The sequence below is a fragment of the Hibiscus syriacus genome, unplaced genomic scaffold (assembly GCF_006381635.1).
Source record: "Hibiscus syriacus cultivar Baekdansim isolate YM2019G1 unplaced genomic scaffold, ASM638163v2 tig00110194_pilon, whole genome shotgun sequence".
NCBI classification, from domain to species: Eukaryota; Viridiplantae; Streptophyta; class Magnoliopsida; order Malvales; family Malvaceae; genus Hibiscus; species Hibiscus syriacus.
The window spans coordinates 701,787-726,679 of NW_024062620.1; the positions used below are offsets into that span (position 1 = coordinate 701,787).

The 24,893-nt window shown below is 35.9% G+C and overlaps 3 protein-coding genes and 1 pseudogene across 6 annotated transcripts; all 4 read right to left on the reverse strand.

Moving 5' to 3' along the window:
• Positions 1-533: 533 nt before the first annotated feature.
• LOC120217923 lies at positions 534-10,563 on the reverse strand (annotated as a pseudogene).
• A 3,009-nt stretch (positions 10,564-13,572) lies between these two features.
• On the reverse strand, positions 13,573-14,851 carry LOC120217864 (WRKY transcription factor 55-like). Of its 2 annotated transcripts, none has more exons than XM_039214891.1 (3): positions 14,476-14,851; positions 14,248-14,382; positions 13,573-14,073 (listed from the first exon to the last, which is right to left on the reverse strand). In XM_039214891.1, exons 1-3 carry the CDS (start codon positions 14,829-14,831, stop codon positions 13,578-13,580), a joined length of 987 nt encoding a protein of 328 aa, XP_039070822.1. In that variant the 5' UTR covers positions 14,832-14,851; the 3' UTR covers positions 13,573-13,577. The 2 variants fall into 2 exon arrangements, with proteins under 2 accessions (XP_039070822.1, XP_039070821.1); XM_039214890.1 differs by having other exon boundaries at positions 14,248-14,385.
• Positions 14,852-16,815: 1,964 nt separating this feature from the next.
• Positions 16,816-17,579, reverse strand: LOC120217863. Its single transcript, XM_039214889.1, has 3 exons — positions 17,272-17,579; positions 17,130-17,193; positions 16,816-17,036 (listed from the first exon to the last, which is right to left on the reverse strand). The coding sequence occupies exons 1-3, from the start codon at positions 17,563-17,565 to the stop codon at positions 16,867-16,869; spliced, it is 528 nt and encodes a 175-aa protein (XP_039070820.1). The 5' UTR covers positions 17,566-17,579; the 3' UTR covers positions 16,816-16,866.
• Positions 17,580-17,831: 252 nt separating this feature from the next.
• Positions 17,832-23,431, reverse strand: LOC120217925 (potassium transporter 2-like). Of its 3 annotated transcripts, none has more exons than XM_039214950.1 (10): positions 23,361-23,431; positions 21,865-21,969; positions 21,480-21,714; positions 21,153-21,398; positions 21,016-21,069; positions 20,421-20,681; positions 19,819-19,871; positions 19,596-19,713; positions 19,235-19,489; positions 17,832-19,109 (listed from the first exon to the last, which is right to left on the reverse strand). In XM_039214950.1, the coding sequence occupies exons 2-10, from the start codon at positions 21,901-21,903 to the stop codon at positions 17,989-17,991; spliced, it is 2,382 nt and encodes a 793-aa protein (XP_039070881.1). In that variant the 5' UTR covers positions 21,904-21,969; positions 23,361-23,431; the 3' UTR covers positions 17,832-17,988. The 3 variants fall into 3 exon arrangements, with proteins under 3 accessions (XP_039070881.1, XP_039070882.1, XP_039070880.1); XM_039214951.1 differs by lacking the exon at positions 23,361-23,431 and adding an exon at positions 22,165-22,386 and having other exon boundaries at positions 21,865-21,956; XM_039214949.1 differs by lacking the exon at positions 23,361-23,431 and adding an exon at positions 22,111-22,185 and having other exon boundaries at positions 21,865-21,956.
• Positions 23,432-24,893: the final 1,462 nt, after the last annotated feature.

The following is a 24,893-nucleotide window of genomic DNA, read 5'->3' on the forward strand; positions in this document are numbered from 1 at the left end:
AGCAAATTTAAAATATTTAAAAGTATTATAATAATAATAATAATAATAAATATTTAAAATATTATAAAAATAAAATTTTTAAAATTCAAATTTCTTGGTGATCAACTAATTCAGAATAGGTATTGAAAACAATTCTCCGGACTCATTTTACTCCATTCACAATATCAGAATTCAGACCTCAAATCTTACTTAAATGAACTATTTTTTCATCTCATTAGATCAACTGATTTATATTTGTAAATATTTTTTATATACATGTACCGGTTATTTTTTACATACCAATATCAATAAAAATAGTCTACTAGGTATTGACTACCTTAGATCAAATAAAATATATTTTTTTAGTCAATCGATAGCAGAAAGAATGTTTGCAACACCCAATCATTTCATTTCGAGAAATTTTAAACATTCATTCCTATGTGTTGAAACTTAAGCAAATAAAATCATGAAACTTTTGGAAAATAAAACCATACATTGAATTTGCACCTCTCCCTGTGTTTTGAAAAAAGGCCATTGATCTGCGAAACCATGGAGACAAATTGCCACACCATCCCATTGATTTGATGCTAAATATCACAAATAAGTAGAGTTAATTATGTAATGTAAGTAAAAAAATTGACATGTGATTAGTTGTGGCCAAAGCACGTAGAATCGTCTAAACAGTAACGACACGGGTTAAGTTAAAAGGAGACAAACTGCCACCCATTGATTGCTAAATTTCACAATAAGTAGTGTTTTTGTATCCTGGCTCGATTTTCTTCCCACCACATCCTTGCCTGCGTTTCTCCAAACTTTTCTCGGCTGCAATGAATCATTCATACATATCAAGTAACAACAAAAAATGAATCTTTATTATTATTGACACTGGAATTAAAAATCAAGCTCTCCGTTATGGTTTAAGTCGATTAGAAGAGAAATCGAGGAATAGATAAGAGAAATAGAGAGAAATTTAGAGAGAATTCAGAGAAGAACACTTCATCAGGTAAACGCTTCAGATCCTTTTCTCCTCTTCCAATCCCTAAATTCCCCTTTTCAATTCCCTCTCGAGCCTCAATCCCTAACCCTAGATCACTATTTCCCCCAATTGTTTCCCCAATATCTTCTTCTCCTCCCCGTTCATCTCCTCCGACTGTAACAATACCCGCCGCTGGAAAGGATCCTTGTCCCCAAGGATCAAATTCAGGGAATTGGCCTCAAAGAACCGTATAATCTTCCCACGTATCACTGGTTTCATCAAGGTTCTTCCAGCGCACTAGCCACTGCGTTATAGGTTTGTTTTGTCTATTTATGATTCGTCTACCCATAATCTTATATGGCTCGATTTTAATCTGTCCGTCATCGTCCATGGCAGGAGGGTTCCTTGAAGAGACAATTGAATCCCGACGTCTTCAGAGGCTCACGTGAAAGACAGGATGTAATCTAGAAGAATCTGGTAAGTCTAACTTATACGCAACTTCACCAATCTTCTCAATAACTTTATAAGGGCCGTAGAACTTAGTGCTAACTTTAAATTTTGCGCAGGCCAACGAGTCTGACTGTAGGGTTGCAATTTCAGGTAAACCGAATCTCCAACTGCAAATGCTCTTTCTGTTCTTTTCTTGTCTGTTTGTTGTTCATTCTGTTACTTGCATGCTCAAGTTGTAGCTTCACTAACTGTCTGATATCTTCTCTACTTCTCATTAAGTCACTAACAGACTGCACATTAGTTTCTGCTTGCCAAACCATAGTAGGAGGCTTGTAGCCATACAATGCCTCGAATGGTGTAAGCTAAGGGCAGTGTGGTAGGTAGTATTATACCACCACTCTGCATGTGGCATCCATTTAGCCCACTGCTTTGGCTGAAAGAAACATAAACACCTCAAATATTGTTCCACACATTGATTCACCCTTTCTGTCTGACCATCAGTCTCTGGATGGTATGCAGTACTAAATAGAGTTTTAGTGCCCAGTTGCCTCATCAGTTCTCTCCAAAGAGACTGGTAAATGTCTTGTCTCTATCAGAAATGGCCATTTAGGCTGGCCATGAAGTTTATAAATAGTATCCAAATACAATCTGGCTACATCAATAGCTGTATAAGGATGTGATAAGGCTAGGAAGTGGTTGTACTTAGTAAATTTATCAACTATCACCAAAATGCAATTTTTCTTCTGAGATGTAGGCAAGCCTTCTATAAAGTCCATAGTAATAATCTCCCAAGCCTGTGAGGAATAGGCAATGGTTGTAGGAGTCTGGCTTAGGAACATGTTCTTTAGTCTGTTGACAAACTGTACATCCTCAATATATTTGCCACCATAGCCTTTAACTTAGGCCAATAAAAATTAGCCTTAATCCTTTGATAAGTAGCATGTGTTCCAGAATGTCCCCCATGAGGTGAATCATGTAAGAGTTGAAGAATTTGTATCTTAATGTTCCAGTACCTCCAATATATACTTGCCCTTGAATCTAGAATACCCTTAGAGTATGTCCACCAAGGGTCAACAATAGGACTTACTGGTATATAGATAACCAGTCAGTTGCCATTTTATCCCCTTTATAGCTGTCTTCCACTTCTTGCACCCAACTAGGAATGATTAGGGTAGTACCCATAGAATATACTGACCTTGATCTTCCCTGTCTAGAAAGGGCACAGCAACCACATTGGATTACCCTTCCTATACTGAATAGAATAGTCCAGTCCCAATAATTTAGTCAACCCTTCTTCTGGATGGCAGTAGTTAATTCACTAGGAATGATTAGGGTAGTACCCATAGCCATATACTGACCTTGATCTTCCCACTGTCTAGAAAGGGCATCAGCAACCACATTGGACTTACCCTTCCTATGAATAGAATAGTCCAGTCCCAATAATTTAGTCAACCCTTTCTTCTGGATGGCAGTAGTTAATTTCTGCTCTAACAAATATTTTAGAGGTTCATGGTCAGTTTTGATGATAAAAGGATTGCTTTCTAAATAATGTCTCCATTTAGATACTGCCATTAGAATAGCAAGATATTCTCTCATATATAGATAGGGCAGCATGTCTAGGGCTAAGAGCCTTATTAAGGTAGGCAATAGGTCTACCATCCTGAGATAAGACAGCCCAATTCCTCCTGAACTGGCATCTGTTTCTAATAAAAACTCTCCCCAAAAATTTGGTATGTAGCACAGGGGCAACACACATAGCATACTTCAGATTTTCAAAAGCGTTAGAGCCTCAGTACTCCAGTGAAACTGTCTTTCTTAAGCATTGAGTCAAAGGTTTACTGATGGTACATAATTCTTAATAAACCTTCTGTAATAACCAGTCAATCCCAAAAAACCTCTCAAAGATTTTAAAGATTTTGGCACAGGCCAATTCTTCATAGCTGCTACTTTAGTAGGATCAGTAGAAACCCCAGAAGCTGAAATAATGTCCCAAGTACTCAACTTGAGTCTGTCCAAAGAAGCATTTAGACATCTTGGCAAACAATTGATTAGTTTTCAAAACTTCCAGAACCAATTGTAAATGAATGATGATCAGCCATAGAAGTACTATGACTAGGATATCATCAAAAAATACCAAGACAAATTTTCTTAAGAATGAACTAAATAATTCATTCATTAATGCTTGAAATGTAGCAGGGGCATAGTAAGCCCAAAGGGCATTACCTTGAACTCATAATGGCCCTGATGAGTCTGAAAGCTGTCTTATAGATATCCTCAGGCTTAATTCTGATCTGCCAATAACCAGACCTTAAGTCAATTTTAGAAAAATAGACTGCTCCACATAATTCATCCAGTAGATCTTCCACAACAGGAATAGGAAATTTGTCCTTCACTGTCATACTGTTTAGCTTCCTGTAATCAACACAAAACCTCCAGGTACCATCCTTCTTCTTAATTAAAAGACATGGAGAAGCAAAAGGACTTTTGCTTGGTTGAATAACAGAGGAGGAAAGCATATTAGCAATCTGCTTCTCTATCTCAGCTTTCTGAATATAGGGAAATCTGTAGGGTCTTAAATTGATTGGGGTAGCTTCAGGTTTAAGAGGAATTGCATGGTCATGGTTTCTTGTAGGAGGCAGTCCTATAGGTTCAGCAAAAATAGATTGATATTGGTCCAGAAGAGGCTGGATAGCTGTAGGAGTAGTCTTGGAATCTTCACACATATTGAATAACACTACATGTCCCAAAAGAGGAGAATCAGAAATTGTCATCTTCAATAGGGTAGCTCCTGAAATCTGCTGTAAAAATTTTGACTGTTGTTGACCTTGTATAGTGATTTGCTTCCCCTTATGCATAAAGCTCATTGTCATGTTATTAAAGTCCATCAAGATTGGACTAAACAATCTCATCCAATCCACCCCTAACACCATATCACTGCCCCCCAACTGAAGTAGTCTGAAATCATGTATAAAAGAGTGCCCTTGCATCTTCCATTCCACTTCATTACACCTTGTTGAACTGTAGAGTTGCTGCCCATTAGCTACTGTAATAACCAGAGGATGAAGAGTATTTATCTGTATACCAGCCTCAGCCCATTGAGGTGTTAAAAAACTGTAGGTACTCCCACTGTCAATTAGTATATCCAATGGTCTTCCCTGAATTGTTCCCTGAATCCTCAGTGTATTATGACCAATACATCCAGTAATGGCATTCATAGATATTTCTAGATTCTCTTCCTCCTGTAAATTCTGCTGTTCTGGATCATTAGATAAAATTTCTGAAGGTAAGACATTTTCATCTTCAATCATCATATTCAACTGTTTTGCTTTACACTGATGGCCTGGAACAAACTTTTCACCACACTTAAAGCATAAATTGTTCTGTCTCCTGTAGTCTATCAGGTTCTGTTTTTGTGTTGTAATGGATGTATTCTTCAATGGTAGTGTTAGCTGGTTAGGCTTAGAACCAGGTAGAGGAATTGAATGAGCTGGATTATTAACAAAAGGTTTGAACCTCTTACTCTCAAATTCCACAGAGAGCTCATATAGTTTAGCTTGCCTGCTTGCCTCAGATAATGTTTTAGGGTCTAGAGCTTTAACTCTGTGTTTAATGTCATCCCTTAGTCCACTAATGAACAAAGAGACAAAAAATTCTTCACCTAAAGTAGGATTCTGCAGAAGCATGTGAGGCTGTAGTTCTTCAAATCTATCCTAATATTCTTCTACAGACCCTTTCTGGACCAGCTTTGTAAATTCCTCCACTATATCAACAAAGGCTTTATCACAAAACCTATGACATAAATCTGCCTCAAACTCATGCCAAGTCACATGATGTTTTTGCATAATATACCCATCAAACCAAATCTCTGCTTTACATGTCAGGTACATTGTAGCTACTTTCACCTTCTGTTCATCAGCAATACTACATAATGAAAAATATTTTTGACATTTCTGTAACCAACCTCTGGGATTACTTCCATCAAAAAATGGTAGCTCAATTTTTGGTCTATGCAACATAATCCCTGACATACTAGAAGACCCTCATGTACCTCTTTTATCCACTTCTAAAGCCACTAACTGAGTTCTAGCAGCACTGTTCTCCCCCATTTGGTTATCATTTTTGAAGCTAGCTATATGAGCAGGCAAGACATTTGGTTTAGACTTAAGAATACCAGGCTCATCCGGTTTATAAGTAAACCGAGTCTTATCACTGATTACTGTCACCTTAACAGGTTGTTTGTTACTCATATTAGATGAATCAAGGGTATGTACCTGATCCTCAGACTGATTTTGGTCCTCTTTTCTGTCAGTCAAAATCTTCAAGATTTCCTCCACATATCCATGATTCGTAGCCAATCTAGACTCCAGTGTAGAAATCCTCTCTTCCTGAGTCTCCCACCATTTAGGTGGATTAGACTCCTCGTCCCTGTTTCACTAGTGCTGTCAGTTCTTCCATCTGCTTCTGCAACCCAGCTAAGTCTTCTGCCATATTCTGATTTTTCTTGGGCATACCTTCAAACTTGCCAGAAACCGAGGCTCTCGATACCAATTTGTTATGGTTTAAGTCGATTAGAAGAGAAATCGAGGAATAGATAAGAGAAATTTAGAGAGAATTCAGAGAAGAATTGCTTGTTCATTCATAACATGAGAAATCAGAGTGATTCTACAGCATCTTATTTAGTTACAGGGCTCCAATTGTCATTTAATAATGAGCCAGCTGTCTGTACAAATAACAACCTATAACAAACTAATTTATCTTCTCTCCTTGCAGGTTGTTGGGCCACCAAGCTGGACTGCTTCCTATTCCCGTGTGTTTACTTGGGCCGATCCACTTCTGCCAAAACCATTATCAGGTAACTTCACTTCATCAGGTAAACGCTTCAGATCCTTTTCTCCTCTTCCAATCCCTAAATTCCCCTTTTTAATTCCCTCTCGAGCCTCAATCCCTAACCCTAGATCACTATTTCCCCCAATTGTTTCCCCAATTTCTTCTTCTCCTCCCCGTTCATCTCCTCGTTCATCTCCTCCGACTGTAACACTCTCTTCCATAGTTTGTAGATGGAGCCATGGAATTGTTTGTTTCTGTCACCATAGTTCCATTACTTCCCTAGGAATTATCTAACTCGAAGCTAATTATGATTTCAATCTACCCCACCATACTTCATCAAAGAGAAAGAAAAAAAACAAAACACCCTCCACTCAGAATTTAATCATGGAGCAGAATGCAAGAGAACTTAAAGCAATGAAGAGTTAGGATCTCCTGCTTCAGTCAAATAAACAAAGGCTAGCTGAATTCTAAGAGGTCTATCATACATTTTAGATTTAACATGTATACCCCTTTCAAGCTGTTTATCCAAGATTGTAGAGAACAACCCTAATTATATTTGACTGATGATCAACTCACAATTGACATAACGGTGATTAACAACTAATTCGCAAGCATTTATTTACCTTTACTAGTCAGACACACTCAGAATCTCAAACCTTTTAGCAAATTTCTTTTGCAAATAAGGATTTGGAATTTCAGAGTTTAACACTATTGTTAAATAGAGCCTATCCCAAATGGTTTAAAACCAACTCCAGAGCAAAGAAGGATGGAATAATCAGCAAGAAAACATAGGACCAAAATAAACAGTTTGGATTTTATTCCATCCATTCTCACGTCCGGAACCAAGAATATGGCTTATCATAGAGCTCAATTTTATAAGACTAATTAAACAGTTTTTCCCTTTACTCCATCTCTATTCTATGTAAAAAAAAATACAAACCTGAAGCGGACACGTCTAAGCTCTCGAGAGCCACCTGGAAGTGCTCTAATAGTGAGGTAAACCCCCGGTTCATCCTGCTCGACCCATTCAGTTTCAATGTCACTGGCATTACTAATGGAGGGCTCTCAGGAATGTTCTCCTTCTCTGGATGAATTACTCCTTACAGAGCCATCTACAGATGATATCTCAGTCTAGGCTCCACTAATGCTGGAGAGTTTCGGTGTTGAAGCAAGTGCAGCTAAATCATAGTATTGATGGGATTGCACTGGGTGATGATCTACGGAATCTGATGAAGAGTAGCCCATTCCTGTTGACCGCACAAAGTTGCGCGGCTGTTCTTTGTTCAGGGGTGGAGTCACAGGACTATCCTTTGTTGATTCAACTCTTGATCCCTGTAAAGGTTGGACAAAAACTAATTTGAAAACAAGAAGGTTGAAAAAGCTTATGGACTGTTAGAATAAGAACTAGGACTTCCTCCAAATGATGCTAAGGAAAACAAACAAGTTTAAAACACATGGAGGGGAGAAGCTTACTTCATCTTCAGATCTTGGGGGAGTTGAAAGTGGGACTGCTTGATGGTTGAAACGTTGAACATTGTATAGTTCCATGACCTTGTCATAGTTCTCTGTCCACCACCTTTAAGCTTGCCATTTATTAAGCATTTCACAACTGATTAAATTAACAAAAGGATAATTTAGCACTTCAAGCAAATAACAACTATAGAATGAAAAAAGAGCAGAAATTGATAATTGCAGTACTTGAAGTTTCAAAATCCTTGGAATGACAAGTGTGCAGAAAAGAATAAAAAAATTGGTTAATCAACAGATCTACAGCAGCTTAGGGCCTTGGTAATTACAGTTGAATCCATTAACAAGATAATCAAGAACATCAGTTGGTTTCCAAATGTTATCAAGAGGAAACTGTTAATTAACTGGCCGAGTCGTAGATGCTTCAGTTTTAAACTGATAATATAAAAGCCAAAATGCCCTTTGTGCTATACTGTCCGATAATAGTTTTATACAGTAATTATCAAACTAAATATCCCATCAATCTATCAGCCTAATATGCAGATGAAAGGTGGGTACAAAAGGACATTTTCTTGTGAAAGAACAACCACTAATTGACAAGTAATGAAAGGAATGACTTGTACAAAAGAACTGATAATAGAATGAAAGGCTTTATTTTTGGCCCATAAAAGAACTACTATTTGACAAAGAATGACTTGTACAAAAGGACATTTTCTTGTGATTCTATTAAATGCTTTGTTTGGTCACTGTAACCAGGGCAATGTAAATTTAGCCAGTGAACTCCCTGGAGAACGAACGGGAATTGCATGTACCAACATTTGCATGTGAAGAAGATATTTCTTAAATCCTTTAATGTTAGTGTTGAGCAGATTCGCCAATCAGTATACTGCCTACACAAAGATCAAATACACTTGACCATAGTGTCAACTCATGTTCTACCTGCGGACATAGCAAATCACAGCCACTATCCAAGGAATAAGAAATGCATATAGATCAAATAGTTTAACCACCATCGAGCTTCGGTTGACCAACAAGTTTTAGGTGTAATTGTAAGGTACATTGCACACTCCAAGAGAGAAGCCAGGTACAAAACTTAGAGATGGTATTGTAAGGAGGGACGTTTCATGCAACAAACACAAAGCCTACCTTGATTGTACAAGAAAAAAATCTAGCTCCGGCTGAGATTTTTTGGCCATGAGAAAACGATATATTGCCATCATTATTGCAAAATCACTAGCAATGCAAGAAAATCTATACTGCCAAATGGGTCAAGCTATAAAGAGAGACTCACAATTCAATAATGGGATACAGATTTTCACACAGAAAGCCTCTCAAGAAAATTTAGTGAGACAGCAACCCAGACATGAAGTGACAAAGGATAATGTCAAAATGGCCAGCTCCAATTACCACCATTAGCATACTTACAACATGCAATCACAACCCAACGAACAAAAACCTCCACTATCAAACTAAGAGCCAAGAATGGCAACCAAACCACAAGGAGACAATTCCAAAACAAAACAATATAAACATTAAACACTTGAAAAGCAGATATTTGATATATACGAAATGTTTAAACCAAAAAGACTCTACAAATATGGCTACCATTTCAATATCAAAAACAAAAATCATGTGATCAAATCCAGACAATCATAATCTTCACTATCATAAATACCATCAACAAAATAAAGTACCTGAATAGAATTCGTTTCAGATCATTCCCACCCTCGGGCAATGAAAGGAAAGTGATTAAAACACCGGGCTCCACTAGAGCAACCCATTCCTTACGCTCATCTTCCTCTATAAACACTACTGATTCTGCACGGCCACTACCTGATGTCGGGGTACCTTCTGCACTGGAAAGTCCTTTTAGTCTCGATTCCATCTCTTTGCCCCAAATTCGAGGAGTAGAGTTCCCCGTTCTTCGGTAAGGGCAATGGAAATGTGCCGAGTCAGAGGCAGCATCACAGTCAGCATAGTTCCTGTTATGGTTTGATGAACCAGAACAAGGCTTGCAGTTTTTATAAGCTCCTAATGCTTTCAATGCAATTTCCTTGATCTGAAAATTATATAAAAAGAAAAGTCCTCTATCACTTGAAGCCTTTGGTGGGGATAGAAAAGGTAGAAAGCAAAACAAATTCAGGGATTTTGTTATTTTCCCATTTTCTTCTGAAAATTGAAAACTGAGAAGGAAAAACAAACTCGATAAAGATATAAGAAACATGATGATCCAGGATTTCGATGTTTGGTGGCTAATGAAATGAAGGAAGCAATAAGAGAGAAGAAAAGAGGATTCTCAGATTATTTTCCAATGAAAAACAACATTAAACCCGTCAAAGTCGAATTATTCCTAATCGACTTTTTCCGCATTTTCTCAGGAAACAAACACAAAAAACATGTAAGCAAATTTCTACATATTTATAGATGTATAGAGTGAGTAAAAAAGTACCTGGGAAGTGAGAGCTTTAACGGCTTGCCTAGTCCTAGGAGTTTCCAAAGTATCTTCATCCTGTTGACGACCAACAGATCCATTGTTGTTGTTTATCTGCTTTGAACAAGCTATACACGTTAACATCTTCCCTTCCCACACTCTCCTCCCCCAAATAACAAAAACCGAGATCAGATTCCAGAACCAAATGTCGTAGAAAAATATAAAACGGGTATGTCAACGAAAAAGGAAGCTTGTTTAAGGGAAATGCTTGTAGGCTAAATAAAGGCTTTCTTTAGAATAATATTTAAGCTTCAAAAGGAATGGGTTGGCTGTTGGATTTTTCATAGTGTGAATGAAATAGTTAAAGGAAAGAGAAGAATCAGAGAAATCCCAGGCAGGTTTATATATATAATAATACCAATGATGATGAGTTTGTATTTTTCATTTTCTTCCGCCTCTGCCTCTGCCTCTGCCTCTGTCTCTGCTAGGGTGTTCATTCGGTTAATTTGGTGATCGAACCATCGAACTATTATTTTTAAATTAATCGAATTTTTTTTAATCGTTAATTGAATTGAATTTTTTTTGAAAATATTAATCGAACCGAATAAATTTCGGTTAATTCGGTTAATTTTCGAATTAACCGAAATTTTTAAAAATTTTATAATTTAATATTTTTTTAATTAAAAAAATAATTTACAATTAATTTAAATAATATCTAATTATAAATAATATCTAATTAATTTGATTCAAACATTTTATATTTAGTTTTGATATTATTTTAATTAATTAATATTGATTTGGGTTTTAAATGGATTTTAAATAGATTGGGCCTCTTAATATAATTATATTTAAATGTTAATTCGATTAATTAACCGATTTCGAACCGAATTAACCGTTAACCAAATTCTAAAAAAATCCTTAACCGTTCCCCGACCGAATTAATCGAACTAATTCGATTCGATCGATTAATTCGATTAAAACCAAATTTTAAACACCCCTATCTGCCTCCGCCTCCGCAGTGGTGGATCTTTTTCTTATGAAGAAAACTTTTGAGATTTGGGCTAATTCAACAATCGGTTCGGTAGCCCTTCTTATTTTGTTATTTTTTTCAGACTTAATACCCAAAAAAATATAAGAATAATTTCATTAATTTTTTGGTACTATCGATGATTTTGATCATCAATTTAAAAATTAAAAATATATAATCTCTAACAATATCAATTCTATTATCTGAGTCTCTGCGCCTTTAATATCCATTAACTCATTAACAAAATCTTATGTGGCATTTAAAAAAAATCACATTATTTCTTCTTCTTAATTTCAACAAGTGGTGCCGTAGCCCTTCTAATTTTGTTATATTTTAGACTTAATATCAAAAATAAAAAGGATAAATTATGGAAATAGTTTAAAAAATTAAAAAATACTCATAGCCAATGGTCGGTCATTAGGGTGGACACCGATGACCGAAAATGAGATTAAAATTAGAGATTTTAGGATTTTGAGAGTGTTTTTTTTTTTCAATTTTAAAAAAAATTGGGATTTTTATTGTTTTAAAGATTTTTTTTTTGTAATTTTAAGTTTTTTATAAAAAATAAAAAATATATATAAATACAACTCATGCCACTTAACTGATTCTTTTAACGGTTGTTACAGTAAAGACATTTAAAATGATGACGTTTGTAATGTTAGACACTTACATTGATCGAAAAAATTTAAACACCTAAATGAAAAAGGATGTATAATTGAGATATTTATTTTTATACTAAATCTTTTTCTTATAACAATGTAACTGAATCGGCTATTCAAACAATATTTTCAAATTTTCAAAAAAAAAATTCCAAATATATGGGAATGAAAATAGGAAATTTTATCGTATTTCCAAGTGTAGATCAAAATTAACATAATTACAAGATTTTTCTCATAGGAACTAGATATAGCTTAATTACAATCACAATTCAAATTATTTTAATGTAAATTACTAAATAAGGTAACGTTTATTTAATGAATAAGATTTAATTGCAGCACTTCTGGTTCAAATTTGAATTGGATAATAAATATAGACGTTATTGTTATTTCATCGACTGCCTACAATTCTTTGTACTATTCCCATTTCAAAATTATCAGCATTATTTAAATCATAGCTGCGAGCGAAAATAATTAAGTCATAAAATAAACTAAGTCCCTCCGCATTAGCTTTCTGAACGAGTCATCAACATCTTCCAAAGGTTCGACCCTTTCCTCTTCAAACTGCTTAGGAAGCTGTTCAGCAATTTTCCGTTTATTTAATGGTAGGATGTGTGGGTAAAATTAAGTTTTATTATACCGTAAGTACGTGAAATTAATTATGTTTGATTACTGTTTAGAATATTTTTGTTGTATTAAAAGTTTGTTTCAGACAATTATTACTTTCTTTATTAGAAAGCGTCGGAAGTGGTTGATTGGAGGAATTAATTTTCTTAAATGGTTGACAATATATATTTTTAAAATTATTCTAATTAAATATTAGAAAATGGTTCGCCTTAGATTCACTAATTGGTTTAATGATTAAAGATATTATATTATTTTATTTTACATAAGTTTAAACTCGGATATTTATTTGAAAAAATTATAAATTTAAGATTTCTACTTAACATAAAATCTTGCATCCGTCTCCGATTATAGGACAGGTTGAGTCGATTTTCGACCTACTCGAACCTGATCTAAAAATTAAATTTTTTCATTTGCATTTGATCCGACTCAATATTTAGGAGGATCCAATTGGCCCGAAACTCGACCCAATTTTTTAGGTCAAAATCTATATCTAACCCTACCTCTATATATATATATATATATATATAATTTATTTTTATTAAGTAAAATAAAGACTTAATTGAAAAAATAAAATAAAAAATATTATTATAATTATCTTTAAATATACAAAAGATAATTATAATATTATGTTAGCTTTTTTTTTGTACATAAAAGCTTAGGTTAGGGGTAGCTCTCCAATTCAGGGTCAGGACATATCTAAGACTCAATTGAAATTTACATAGGAATTTACAGATTGTCCACCAAGAGTGACGATAATAAAATTCAAACTTAACCTTACGTACTCAAATTCTTGAATCCTAACTACTTGTGCCAATACTCGTTGGCTAATATAAAAAATCAATTTAATCAAATAAACTTAAATCAGAATCCGTCTACTCTGAGATAAAATATCCATCCCAATATATATGAGATTTAAACAATCATAATTTTCCTTTTCCATCTAGAAGTAATAGAGTATATGTTAGTTTCCATACTCATCAAAGTGTAATCAATGTCACAAAAACAAAACATAAGTTCTTGAATAAGCAACTAAATTTTGCCTGTAATTTATATACGTAAAGCTTATGTGAAGTGAAGCATTGTCTGAATTTTTTTCTTTTACTAAATGGAACAAAAAGAAAAAGGCAGCAAATTTCATCAATTTTCCTTGTCTCCTGCCTCCCATTTGTCTTCCATACGTGGAAAAATAAAATCCATGATATTGCTGCGTCTGCTGCTGCCTGAATTAAACATTGCATCAGCCATATCCGCCACTACTGGGTAGTCGACGACATCGCTTCCATATCGACTGCCTGTGGTGGCTCCCCCACCAGAAGCCGCTGCTGATGCACCTGCATCGCCACCACGTCTTCCATCAGAACTCGAACCCAAACCCGAACCTAGACTAAATTCCATTGAAAGCCATGTCCCTGAAGGAGTTACTGATGGTGGAGGTAGTGTAGGCTGAGAAACCATAGCTTGGGTCCTAACCATCTGATCTGGTGGCGCAATGGAGGGGGCAGTGGAGGACATGTGGCACGTGTGCTGACCAATGTAGGTTACTTCAAATGTGTTAAAGTCATTGTCTAGACGCTGCACTTGCTTCTTCGCAGGGCAGTTATACATCTTTTGGTGTGTGCACTTGTAGTATGCCCTGAAAACCAACCCCACATGTTTATCATTTTCCTACTTCCTCTTTTCTTACTTTTATTTAATATTAGGTCACCATCAACTTAGTTACATACATGCATGATCATCATCATCATCATCTCTATACATGCATGCATATATGCCTTACTGAATTATATACGCATCAATAATTGATTACCTAGGGTACCTTGAACCCAAAATTTCTTTCTGTCCATATTTTCTCCAAGTGTAGTTGTCCTCCGGAGGAACGTCGGTGTTTCCAATCTGAGGCGCCGGTTCTCTCATTGTGCGTTTCTCTTCACCATCCTTCCTGCTGCTGCTGCTGCATTATAGGTTATTAATAACAAAATCAATGCTATACACATACATTATACACACATATATATAATATGGGAAAGTTTCTAACCTTGTATGGGAACGTTGAGACGAGGATGAAAAACCTTTACCGGAATCTGACACATCCATGGCCTGGATTTTTCCCATTGCGTGTGCAATGACACCATACTTTAGCCATTCCTGCAAACTGGGATCAGGGCCAGGCTGCATCTGCTGCAAAGGAAGAGGTTGATGATGGGCATTGTTTAACCTTTCTTTGGAAGTGGCGAAGATGTTTATGATATCATCACAGGCCTTGGAAAGGGTTTGGGGCTGGTTGGCCAAATCCCCGAGCATTGCTTCAAGGTCGTCAGCAAATTTGCAGCCATGGAGGATTAGGGACAAGGCGTGTTGTGGATCCATGGGTTTGGAATTGGGTTTGAACATGATTTAAGGAGAAAAATAAACTTGTAAAACGGGTGCGGCGTGTTTCTAAGCTGCTAATTTTTCAAAGTATTTAACGTTCATTCTACACGGTATAATTAAAAAAGAAAGGAGTTGGAGAAAAGGACCAAGTCTGCATCTGCTTTGATTTGCCTCGTTGAAACCTCCTTTAAGACCCAGAAGAAGAATTTTCTGCGCTTTGACCGTAATTTGGATCTTGACTTTGAATCGGAAACCAAAGAATTTTTCTTCTTCTGGATTTCATGGATGCGAGACCGCAGCACGTTCTTGTTTGCAATTTCCTTTTCTGTTTTTTACTTGGGTTGAATCCTTTACCCGCTACATCATGGCTCATGACCCATTCGGTCAACAGCTTCGTTCAGAACACAAATCATTGGCATATGTCAATAATACCCTTTCTTTTTTTTTATATATCAAAATGGCCTTCAAATAATATTACCGACCCAAATAACATCATTTTTGGTAAAGACACGTTTATATGGAAGTTTCTTTCGAGAGGTGTTTTGGAGGGTGTACCTTTCCTTATATGACAGATTTGTCTCATGTGAGGCCAAAATGAATGAAATAAAGAACAGTAGGCCCAAAACATAAAAAAATTGTATGAATTTTATTAAAAATAAACAATACATGCAATACTTGAAAAATATAAGTTGTTTTTGAGCTATCAAAGATAACTCTTAAACTTGATCTGATTCGTATCAATATGACAATTAAAGATAATTATTTTCTTAAAAAATATTTGTGATCCTAGTATCTAAAATTATCTTTGACTTTCGTAATGATATGAGTTTGATCAAATTTAAAAATTGTCTTTTATAGCTCAAAAAAATAAATTTTTGTCATGATATTCTCAAATCTCACCTTGTCTATATATAAAATTTTTAAAGTATTTAAATATACTCTTCTAAAAATGCACTTACTGACTAAATATAAAGCCTATATATGCACGTTGTTATTTGGCTCATGATTCTGTTCAACTAGACAATGGTAAAGGGACGACACTCTTACCGCTGAGATATTTTAGTCCTTAAGAAAAAAAGGCATTTTTTGTGCCGTAGGTATTGAAAAAGATGTAGGTAAGATAAATATTGCTAGTATTTATTTAAATAATAGTTCTTCCATTAGAATATAGGGAGCCCGATTAAAGCTAAGTTATCTTATGCATGGCGGATCAATTTATGAATATGTGCGTCATTCATTGAGCTTATGTTACAAGCCTCGAACATGAGAGCAGACTGATCTATTATGTTCGAAGTTGTCAACAAATTTGGTCTCACAATAAAGGGGTCGATCAAGTGAATCAAAACGTGAAGAAGTTCCAATTGTCAGAGAAATAATCCAACTGAAGATTGGTGAATGGTAAGGTGAAGAATATTTAAAAATAATTAATCCGGATGAATTTAAGTTGGTCATCGATTTAAGCTTCCTCTGCAGCATTAATGCTCTTATTATCCCTTACACCGACTGTGTTTTTATCTTAGATCCTAGCAAATAATGTGTTGTGTTAGTTCATCGAGAAACGAAGAAAGGGACCGACACACTAATTGTCATCCACCTTACCAAGGATGTTCTAAGGAAGACAAGCGAAACTACATGGCAACGTAGGCCAAGGTAAGTAAACGGAAGGAGTTAGAAGCAAGTCAAGTCCCCAAAGGAGATCCGTTATCACTCGGTCCAAATTAATTCCGAAGAAAAAATGAGGATGTCGCTAAGTTTAGTGGGAGATAATGATTAAAAATTCTAGACATAATTTTATTAACATTCATTCATGAAAAAAAAATATTTTGTTTTATGTCATACTTCAAAATTATAATTATTATATTTATTTTAATGATTTAGTTATTAATATAGTAACTAGGATTAAAATTACAGCGACAATTATAACTATGATTGATGATATAACCATCTTTCATGAATTATTGTAATTATGATTTATATATTTATTTCAGCATCATGTATTTATTTTCTATACCACCATATTACTAAAAAATACAAAATTTAATAAGAAAAGTCTAGGCTATGAAGAGAAGAATCTGGTGAAGAAATTTACAGAGTTGGAGTTTTGCAAGCATGCAACATGAACATATCTTCCCAACTTGTCAACTTGCCTTGCTTCACCTCTTGTATCTTTCTTGCACACCTTGCATGTTTTGTCCACCCATCCTTCTTCCACATATTTTCCATCCACTGCACATTTCCATTCCGTACATATATATTATTCAACATATTACCAAAATTTTAATCAACTTATATCTAAATTCCATACATATACATGCATACCATCAACATAGGATTTGAAGAAATCCATGTATGTCCCTCCAATCTTCCTTCTCAGTGCACCATACTGCATGCATCCAACTACGTAATTTTTTGATAGATTTTGATCCATCAAGAGGAAAAAAAGGATGAAAGAAAGTGCTACATGTTCCCTTGACATTCTGCCACCGGACCTGGTGGCTTCTCTAGCCTCATCCAGAAGCTCGGCATCCTTTACGGACCGAACTTGAGAGAAATCCAGAGCCTCCGTCACGCTGCTAAACAACGATTGTTTGCTTTTCTTCTTTGCCTCTTCTTTCTCACCCTTCTCTTGTTGTTTAGCTGAAACTCTAATCGATGTCGGCGAACTCTTGCAGCTTCTTAACCTCATTTGACTGCAAAAATGTTGTTTAGGGATGATGTTTTGTGAAGGTGACAGTGGAAGAGCCCTTTGTCCCATGGTTGCTTAGTTTATGGCAGAGAAGTCGGAACCAACAGCCAAGCAAGCTAGCCTTTTATATTTATTGACCTGGTGAATTTGGTGGCTAGAGGTTCAATACGTGGCCCTTTCACAAACTATTAAAATTGTGAGGATTTGAGTCAACAAACCAGAAATATCTTAACAAAAATTCCATGGCCAACAACAAGTGGGGAATATAGATTAATCAAACACCACGTGTTAAAGGGAACTTGCATGGTGTTCAGTGTCTGAAATACAAACTTCTCTATGACATTAGACGTATGAACTTTAGCCTAGTGAACCAGGTTGCTGTCGAGAATCCGCCAACCGTGACAAAAGCAAGTAAATCCTTGAACCAGTAATGAAATTCTTTACAGGCCAGCTACAGCATACAAAGCTACAAAAACTAATTACATCAGAGGCTTACACCACATAAACCATGCCAACCTCTAGTAAAGACACCGGTGGAACCTTGAGTGCCACATCTGGTCCACGGCAATTCCTTCTCAAGAAATTGTACCCGAAATTGATGGCCAGTCTCTTCAGAACAGATGATCCTTGCTTTGCTCGAACATGTGAATGTCCTAGTATGAATGCGGTCCCGGCTTCTTGGGCTTCTAACAGATCTTGTAGCTCTTCACGCAACTGCAATTCCATCTCGGTCCTCACATCAGATTCGGAGTCGTCGTCAATGGCAAATCTAACTCTTCTTTCAACAGCAAGCACAGGTTCCAATTCTATGACATCTGTGACACTCTCTACTGTTGAGAATCCAATAGATACACTTGCTGGTTGCACGCTTTGCTCGATCTCGTAAGCTGGTGTGCCAGGAAATGCAACCGTCCCTATCACGGCTAATCTACATTCACTTGTTGATTCGTTTGAGTGGGAGACAATATCATCCTCAGCAAAGGGGCCATGCTGGCTTCGATGCCAATCATAGTGAATGAAATCAGCCAGTTTGGAAACTAGTTCTGATTCAAAAGAATCAACATCCTGATGCACATCTCGGTAACCATAACGAACAATGCACCTATAAGACCGATGAGCAGCAGGACCCACACGGCCAACGAGATAACGCTCAGCTGGGGGCACAAAAGGTACAGGTACTGATTTTACACAAACAAAGACAAGAACACGATGGAAGGCAGGAAGGTTTGTGACAAAACGAGAGAAGTTGGCGGGGATTCCAAAGGTGAGATCAGTAAAAACTAAGCCGATACCTGGCACTCGAGCAATTCCTAAGCTTGGACCCAATGCTAATAGCCATTCTAGTGATACCTTATTGTGGAGATCAAATTCATATTTTTTCATGGTGGCATAATGCCATACAAACATGATTGTCATGAGGAAAAGTGCCAAGAGAATAGGGAGCCAAGCCCCTTCAGTGAACTTGGTGAGTGAAGCTGAGAAGTAAAGCAACTCTATAGAACCAAAGAAAAGAAGAAACAAAAGAGCTACAATTGCGGGCTTGTGCCAACAGAGGATAATAACCAGGGAAGTGAGGCATGTCGTCACCAACATCACGGTCATCACTGCCAATCCTGAAACAAATAAGAACAAAATTTTAATGCATCAAGCTTTCGGATTATTCTAAAGCATAAACGTCCTCCTTAAAATTATTTCCAGTAATCCAGTTGAAGTTCACTTACAAGGTAATCGACCTTACCTGATGCATTCCCCATGTGTTTTGTATCTCTAAATCCAATAGTCACAGCAATACAGAGGATCATGAGCACCCAATTGATTTCAGGGATATAAATCTGGCCATGTATCTTGTCAGAGGTGTGAATAACCTTCACTCTAGGGAAACAACTAAGTGATTGACTCTGATTGATTATTGAGAATGTTCCACTAATGATCGCTTGGCTTCCCACAACAGACGCAAGAATCGCTATTATGAGCACAGGCCATCTCACACTTTCTGTACATTACACAAAAACAAATGAGCAATCAAGTTCGTTTGCATTCCCTTTCAGAAGTCATCTTCCAACCATTTTTTATTGGTATTGTGAACAGATGAGGTTTACCTGGAACCGAGACATAGAAGCTGATTTGGTAACTCGTATGATGATGTTGAGACAAGTACGCAGCTTGGCCCATGTATGCCAGTATAAGAGCTGGAAAAACCAGAAAGGTAAAAGCAGTCTGCAGAAAGAGAAAGTTAAATTTCATTTTAGTAGCTAGTTTTGAACTCACATGAATAGATATCATTATCAAGTGAAAACTCAGAAGAGAATTTATGTTAGTTGCCTGAATTGCAGAATAAGAAAAGTGACCAAGATCAGCAAACATCGCCTCGGAGCCTGCATGGATGGATTTGTTGGTTTGTCAGTTTTCACAATTAACTAAACTTACGGTAGTGGTACTAGTTATCCGTATACATAAAGTTTTGGAGAGACTTTCTGATGGTCTACCAATAATTTAGCTTGAAGTCGAAATAAACGGAGAGAATAGCGATTTCCCGTTATCTGAAGTACTGCGGCTAGTATTTTGGAGCTTGAAATTTAAATCATGCCAAATGTTCTGCTCAAAATGATAGGAATCCTTCCTTTGGCATGAAGTGAGTAAAACTTTTGATATACAATCAGCCAGATCAAATTACCAAGACTGTGGATTTTCATTAGCAGGTCAACTCTATGATAATAGTTGAGAGGTTACACCACTTTTCCAAAATACTAGATCCACTAACATCAGATAATGAAATAACCTTAAGCACGGGCAAAAGTTAACTTATGCGCCAGACATGGATTATTTCGAGTAAATAGATTATATTGAACCTAAAAGCTATGAAGCGGACAAAAGACACAATGCAACATGAAAATTTATCACATGTATGCATGTTCCAAACTCACCTGTTATGCAGAGCAGTATGCCTCCCAAAGACATCCATCCACCTTTCCTAGTCTTCTTCAAGAACTTGAACATGTAATATGGAGACAGAGCTTGATAGACATGCGGGTTCCAGTGGATTATATTGTATAACCCAAGAGAACTTATGCATAGCAGCCATGTTAAAACAATCGGAGCAAAGAAAAATCCAACACGATGTGTGCCATAGTGTTGAAGTGCAAAAAGACACACCAAAATGAAGCAAGTGATTGGAATAACTGCATCTGTAAATGAGGCCAAGAATTTCAGATGAAGGGATAGTAAATTAGAGTAAAGATAAGAATATCACTCCATTAGCCTAATATGCCGAAGTCTAAGCACCATTTAGCCTAATACCTTTCTCCACATCAAGGAACATGAATATCACTCTGAATGCAAATCGAAAGCATTTAATAATAATTAGGAAACTAAACCCTGCTTTTACATTCTTGCTTTACAAAATACTCCCAAAGTGTTTTTCAGTTAATAGGAAGAAGGTTTGGCTCAAACATAATATCAGAGACTTCAACGCGACCGAATAAGAGAAGAAAACCTAACATAGCAAGTACAGGAGCTTACACTGGTGATGTTCCTTGGACATGGATAACTCAAGGCCAGACACAGCAGAGAAAACTACAATATAAGCACATATTAATTAGCGGGTGACCAAGAAAACTCGGTCGCAAATTTAAGCAACTGACTGTATAGAGGTTTACCAGAAATTGCTGGAGTGAGAACTCCATCTCCAATTACCATACAAGTACCAAGGAGAACCAAGATTAATAAAGCGGTGTGCAAGAGTTTATGCTTCTCAAGGTACAGTTTTACTCCAGAGCTACTCCTTTTCTCGGGATGGTGCTCGAGTTTATATGTAGAGAGCGCTTCATCAGCGACCTGCCTGTTGGGCAGAAGACTAACTTTGTTATGGCGGCATATCAGAGAATATAATGCAAACGTACCTCCTGCAAAAATCAAAACCATGAATAAAAACGCTACGATTGAATGGCTAAACGATATGGATGACAAAACATTTAAATGCTTACCCTCTCCATTGTCATCTGCTCGAAGAACCACAAACACATACTTGAATAAGGGGACTAAAGTAAGAGTCCAAAAGACAAAGGATAGAACACCATAAATCTCTTCATTTGTCTCTGAATGTTGAATGTCTTCAGCAAATGTGCTCTTGTAGACATAAAGAGGAGAAGTACTGAGGTCCCCATACACTACACCAAGGCTTTGGTATGCTAAAAGCAAGGCGGTCTTCCAAGAATCCTTCTGCAACAAAATCCCAGAATAAGCAACTCTCCTAGAACTCTAATTACCTGAAAACCATACCATGTAAATCTTTTTACCATGGAACCTAAATCTACCTGTTCCTAGAAACCAAAATCTTAATGATTAATAAGATTTGAAAATTAAACAAACCTTTGAAGTATCAGAGGACTTCCCCAACTCAAGATCCATGATAATTATGCCTCAATCTTCAGCCTGAGTTTCTTGCAAGTGAACAGAATTAGCTGCAGTTCAAAGCTGATATGATTAGCCAAACTAGAGTGGAACAATCCAACACCATGAATTTGAAAGAAAGAAAGAATGAAAAAATAAAGTGAAGCAATGAAGTTCGAAGATGAAATTTCCAATGATATCAAGGAATCTCTCTACTTTACACACCCGCAAATAGAGGAGATAAAAAGCATGTCACATTCGCTCGCATGGCTTCTATATCTCATCTATAAAATCCCCCACCAAACTCATTGATAACTATGAAAAATTTATGATTAAAATCTCACAGAAAAGAAAGATAACATGGAGCCAAGTAACACTCTAGATTCCAATTACTAGAAAACGTATGGAAACTTAAAATGTATTGAAGCTCAACTACACTATAATTCTTCTAGACAGATCCTTAAATGCACAAGGTCCCTCATTTATTTCCTTCCCATTTCTTGCATATAAAATTAGTATTTTTCTTTTCTTTTCTGGTTAACGCAAAGTAAAAGAAATGTTTCTTAGTTTTAATAAATAAATAAATAACCCAAACTTTGAACTCTGACAACACCATTAACCCCATAAAGGACAATGAAGTAGAAGATTAAAGAAAGAGAGGAAAACAAATAGAACTGTGACATAAAAACATACATATACATACAAGCAAATGCAAGAGCTTCCCAAACCTGTGCAGGCCATGAAGGAGAAAGAGAGAGAACAAAGTAAGAGAATCTTGATTGATGGCAACGAGAGAAAGCACAATCACGTGATTCAACGACAATTACATTTTCAAAGACGATATATCACACCAACACCAAACCAATCAAGTGCCCACGGAAATAAAGCGATTTGAAGGACCATTTCTTTATCAGCTTATCAATATATTTAACTTATCCTACTACCCCACATCTTTCATTTTCCCCAAATTCCTACTTAACTCACTGGACCAAAGTTTTCATTTTTCATCTGCCTTAATAAAGCTGGGAAACTGTTATTTGGAAGTTAAAAGAAAAGGCTAAACTTGTTTATCACTATGCAATATGCAAATGCATTTACTCACTAACCTTTCCCCAACCCTTTTGAGTACAACATCCATCGTTCATCAGTTTTTTCTTTATTTATTTTATTTCTGTTTTTGATGCACCAAAGCGGGGACTTCCTTGCAGACCTACTTGTTCCATATCAACATTTAAGCTGAAAACAGCATTTTCATTGCATCATCTTCCATCATGTCACTGAGTCCATCTTTTAAAGATTACTTACCACTTATCACCCATTTTTTTCAATAATAAAACTTCAGAAATTTCTGGAAACAGCTGTAGCACTTCCCATAGATGATAGGTATGACCCCATTAATCCAATACCATAAAAAAATGCGAACTTTTGCGGAAAAAATACCACCCTTTAAGCAGATATATATAAAAAAAACTTACCCGAGTCTTGTCTACTTTACTGATTTTTTCTTGCAAATCCAATGGCTACCAAATAGAACCCTTGCTGCATTTAAGCACTAGAGTCTTGAAAAGCTTAGAACTTTTAATAAAGCAGCTGCTTTGTGACGCCTATAACTATAATAAGCATGTGATTTTTATTAAAGGCAGTGGTGTTTTAGGATTGAAGACAGCAAGGACTAGCTGTTTTGGTTGGATTTGAAGGTAAATGAACAGACCAAAAGCTGTTAAAGCTGTGTACCAACCGACAATGGCGAATGTTGCTCAGTAAAAAAAAAGTCATTAGAGAAGGTGGGCGGAAGAAGCAATAGAGAATAGAGATATAATCCTGTGAAAATGGATTAGTATAAAAAAGTACAAAATGAAAATTTCACATGAGCAGGAATATTGGCACTTAACAATAGTACAAAACAGGAATGTGTGCTTTTTCTTTTGTCTTTCCTCTGTATTTCTTCATTTTCATGGAAGCATGGCCCATATTCTGGTCTTCCAAGGTCTTGAGAGTTGAGACTTTGAGTTGGTTTCAAATCTTATTTGGTAAGCTCAATTCAAAGTAATTTAAATTCGAGATATAAGAAATTAGCTAGATGTTAAACTACTGAGTGAGATATAATAAAGTTTGATCTCATAATCTCAAATTAGTATATCTTAATCAGTATATTAACGTTCAGCTCAGGTGATTGTTAATTTTTTAACAAAAAATGACGAATTTATAACATAATAAATAGTTAAGGGACTATTTTGTAACTTTTAATAGTCAATAGACTCAATAAAACAAATCTTTAAAGACAATAAATCATTTTGTAACTTTTGATAGTTAAAGATTCAACATAACATTATCTTATAATCGGAGACTATTTATGTATTTTACCCTAAATAATAAGTGTCTAACTTATACCTTTCTTTATTTTAGGTGTTTAATTTTTTTATTAAATAAATGCTTAATGTTTTCTGTTATTATTATGGTATCTGGTCATCCATCAACCACTCAAAATATTACATTAATGGATGTGTTTTTAATTCTTTTTTAAATTAAAATTATTTTTAAAAAAATCACCAAATTTCTTTAAAATCTAAAGAATTAAAATCTCTAATCGCATCAATTTTATCGTCGATTGTCGCTGCCTTCGACCGTCTATTTATCTATTATTGAATCCTTAATGTCAGTCATCCTCCTTACCGTTACCCTAATACTCTAAATCTTTCAATTTTCCTAAACCATACATCCCTAAATCCTCAATACTCAAATATCTATTCCATTTATCCTGTAGTCGTCCTCTCTCTCTTTTATCGTCAACGATGATTAGATTCTCATGGAGAGGAAAGGGAGAACTAAAGGGAAAAAGATTATGGTTTAGGGACTAGAAATTTTAATATTGGCTATTTAAGAATTTAGAGAATTGAAATGACAATAAGGCATAATCGATAGTAGAAGTCTAACGAAAGATGAATAGGCGACCAGTAGCAGTAGCGGTCCGGGACAAAATTGATGCTTTGGATTAGAGATTTTAGAGT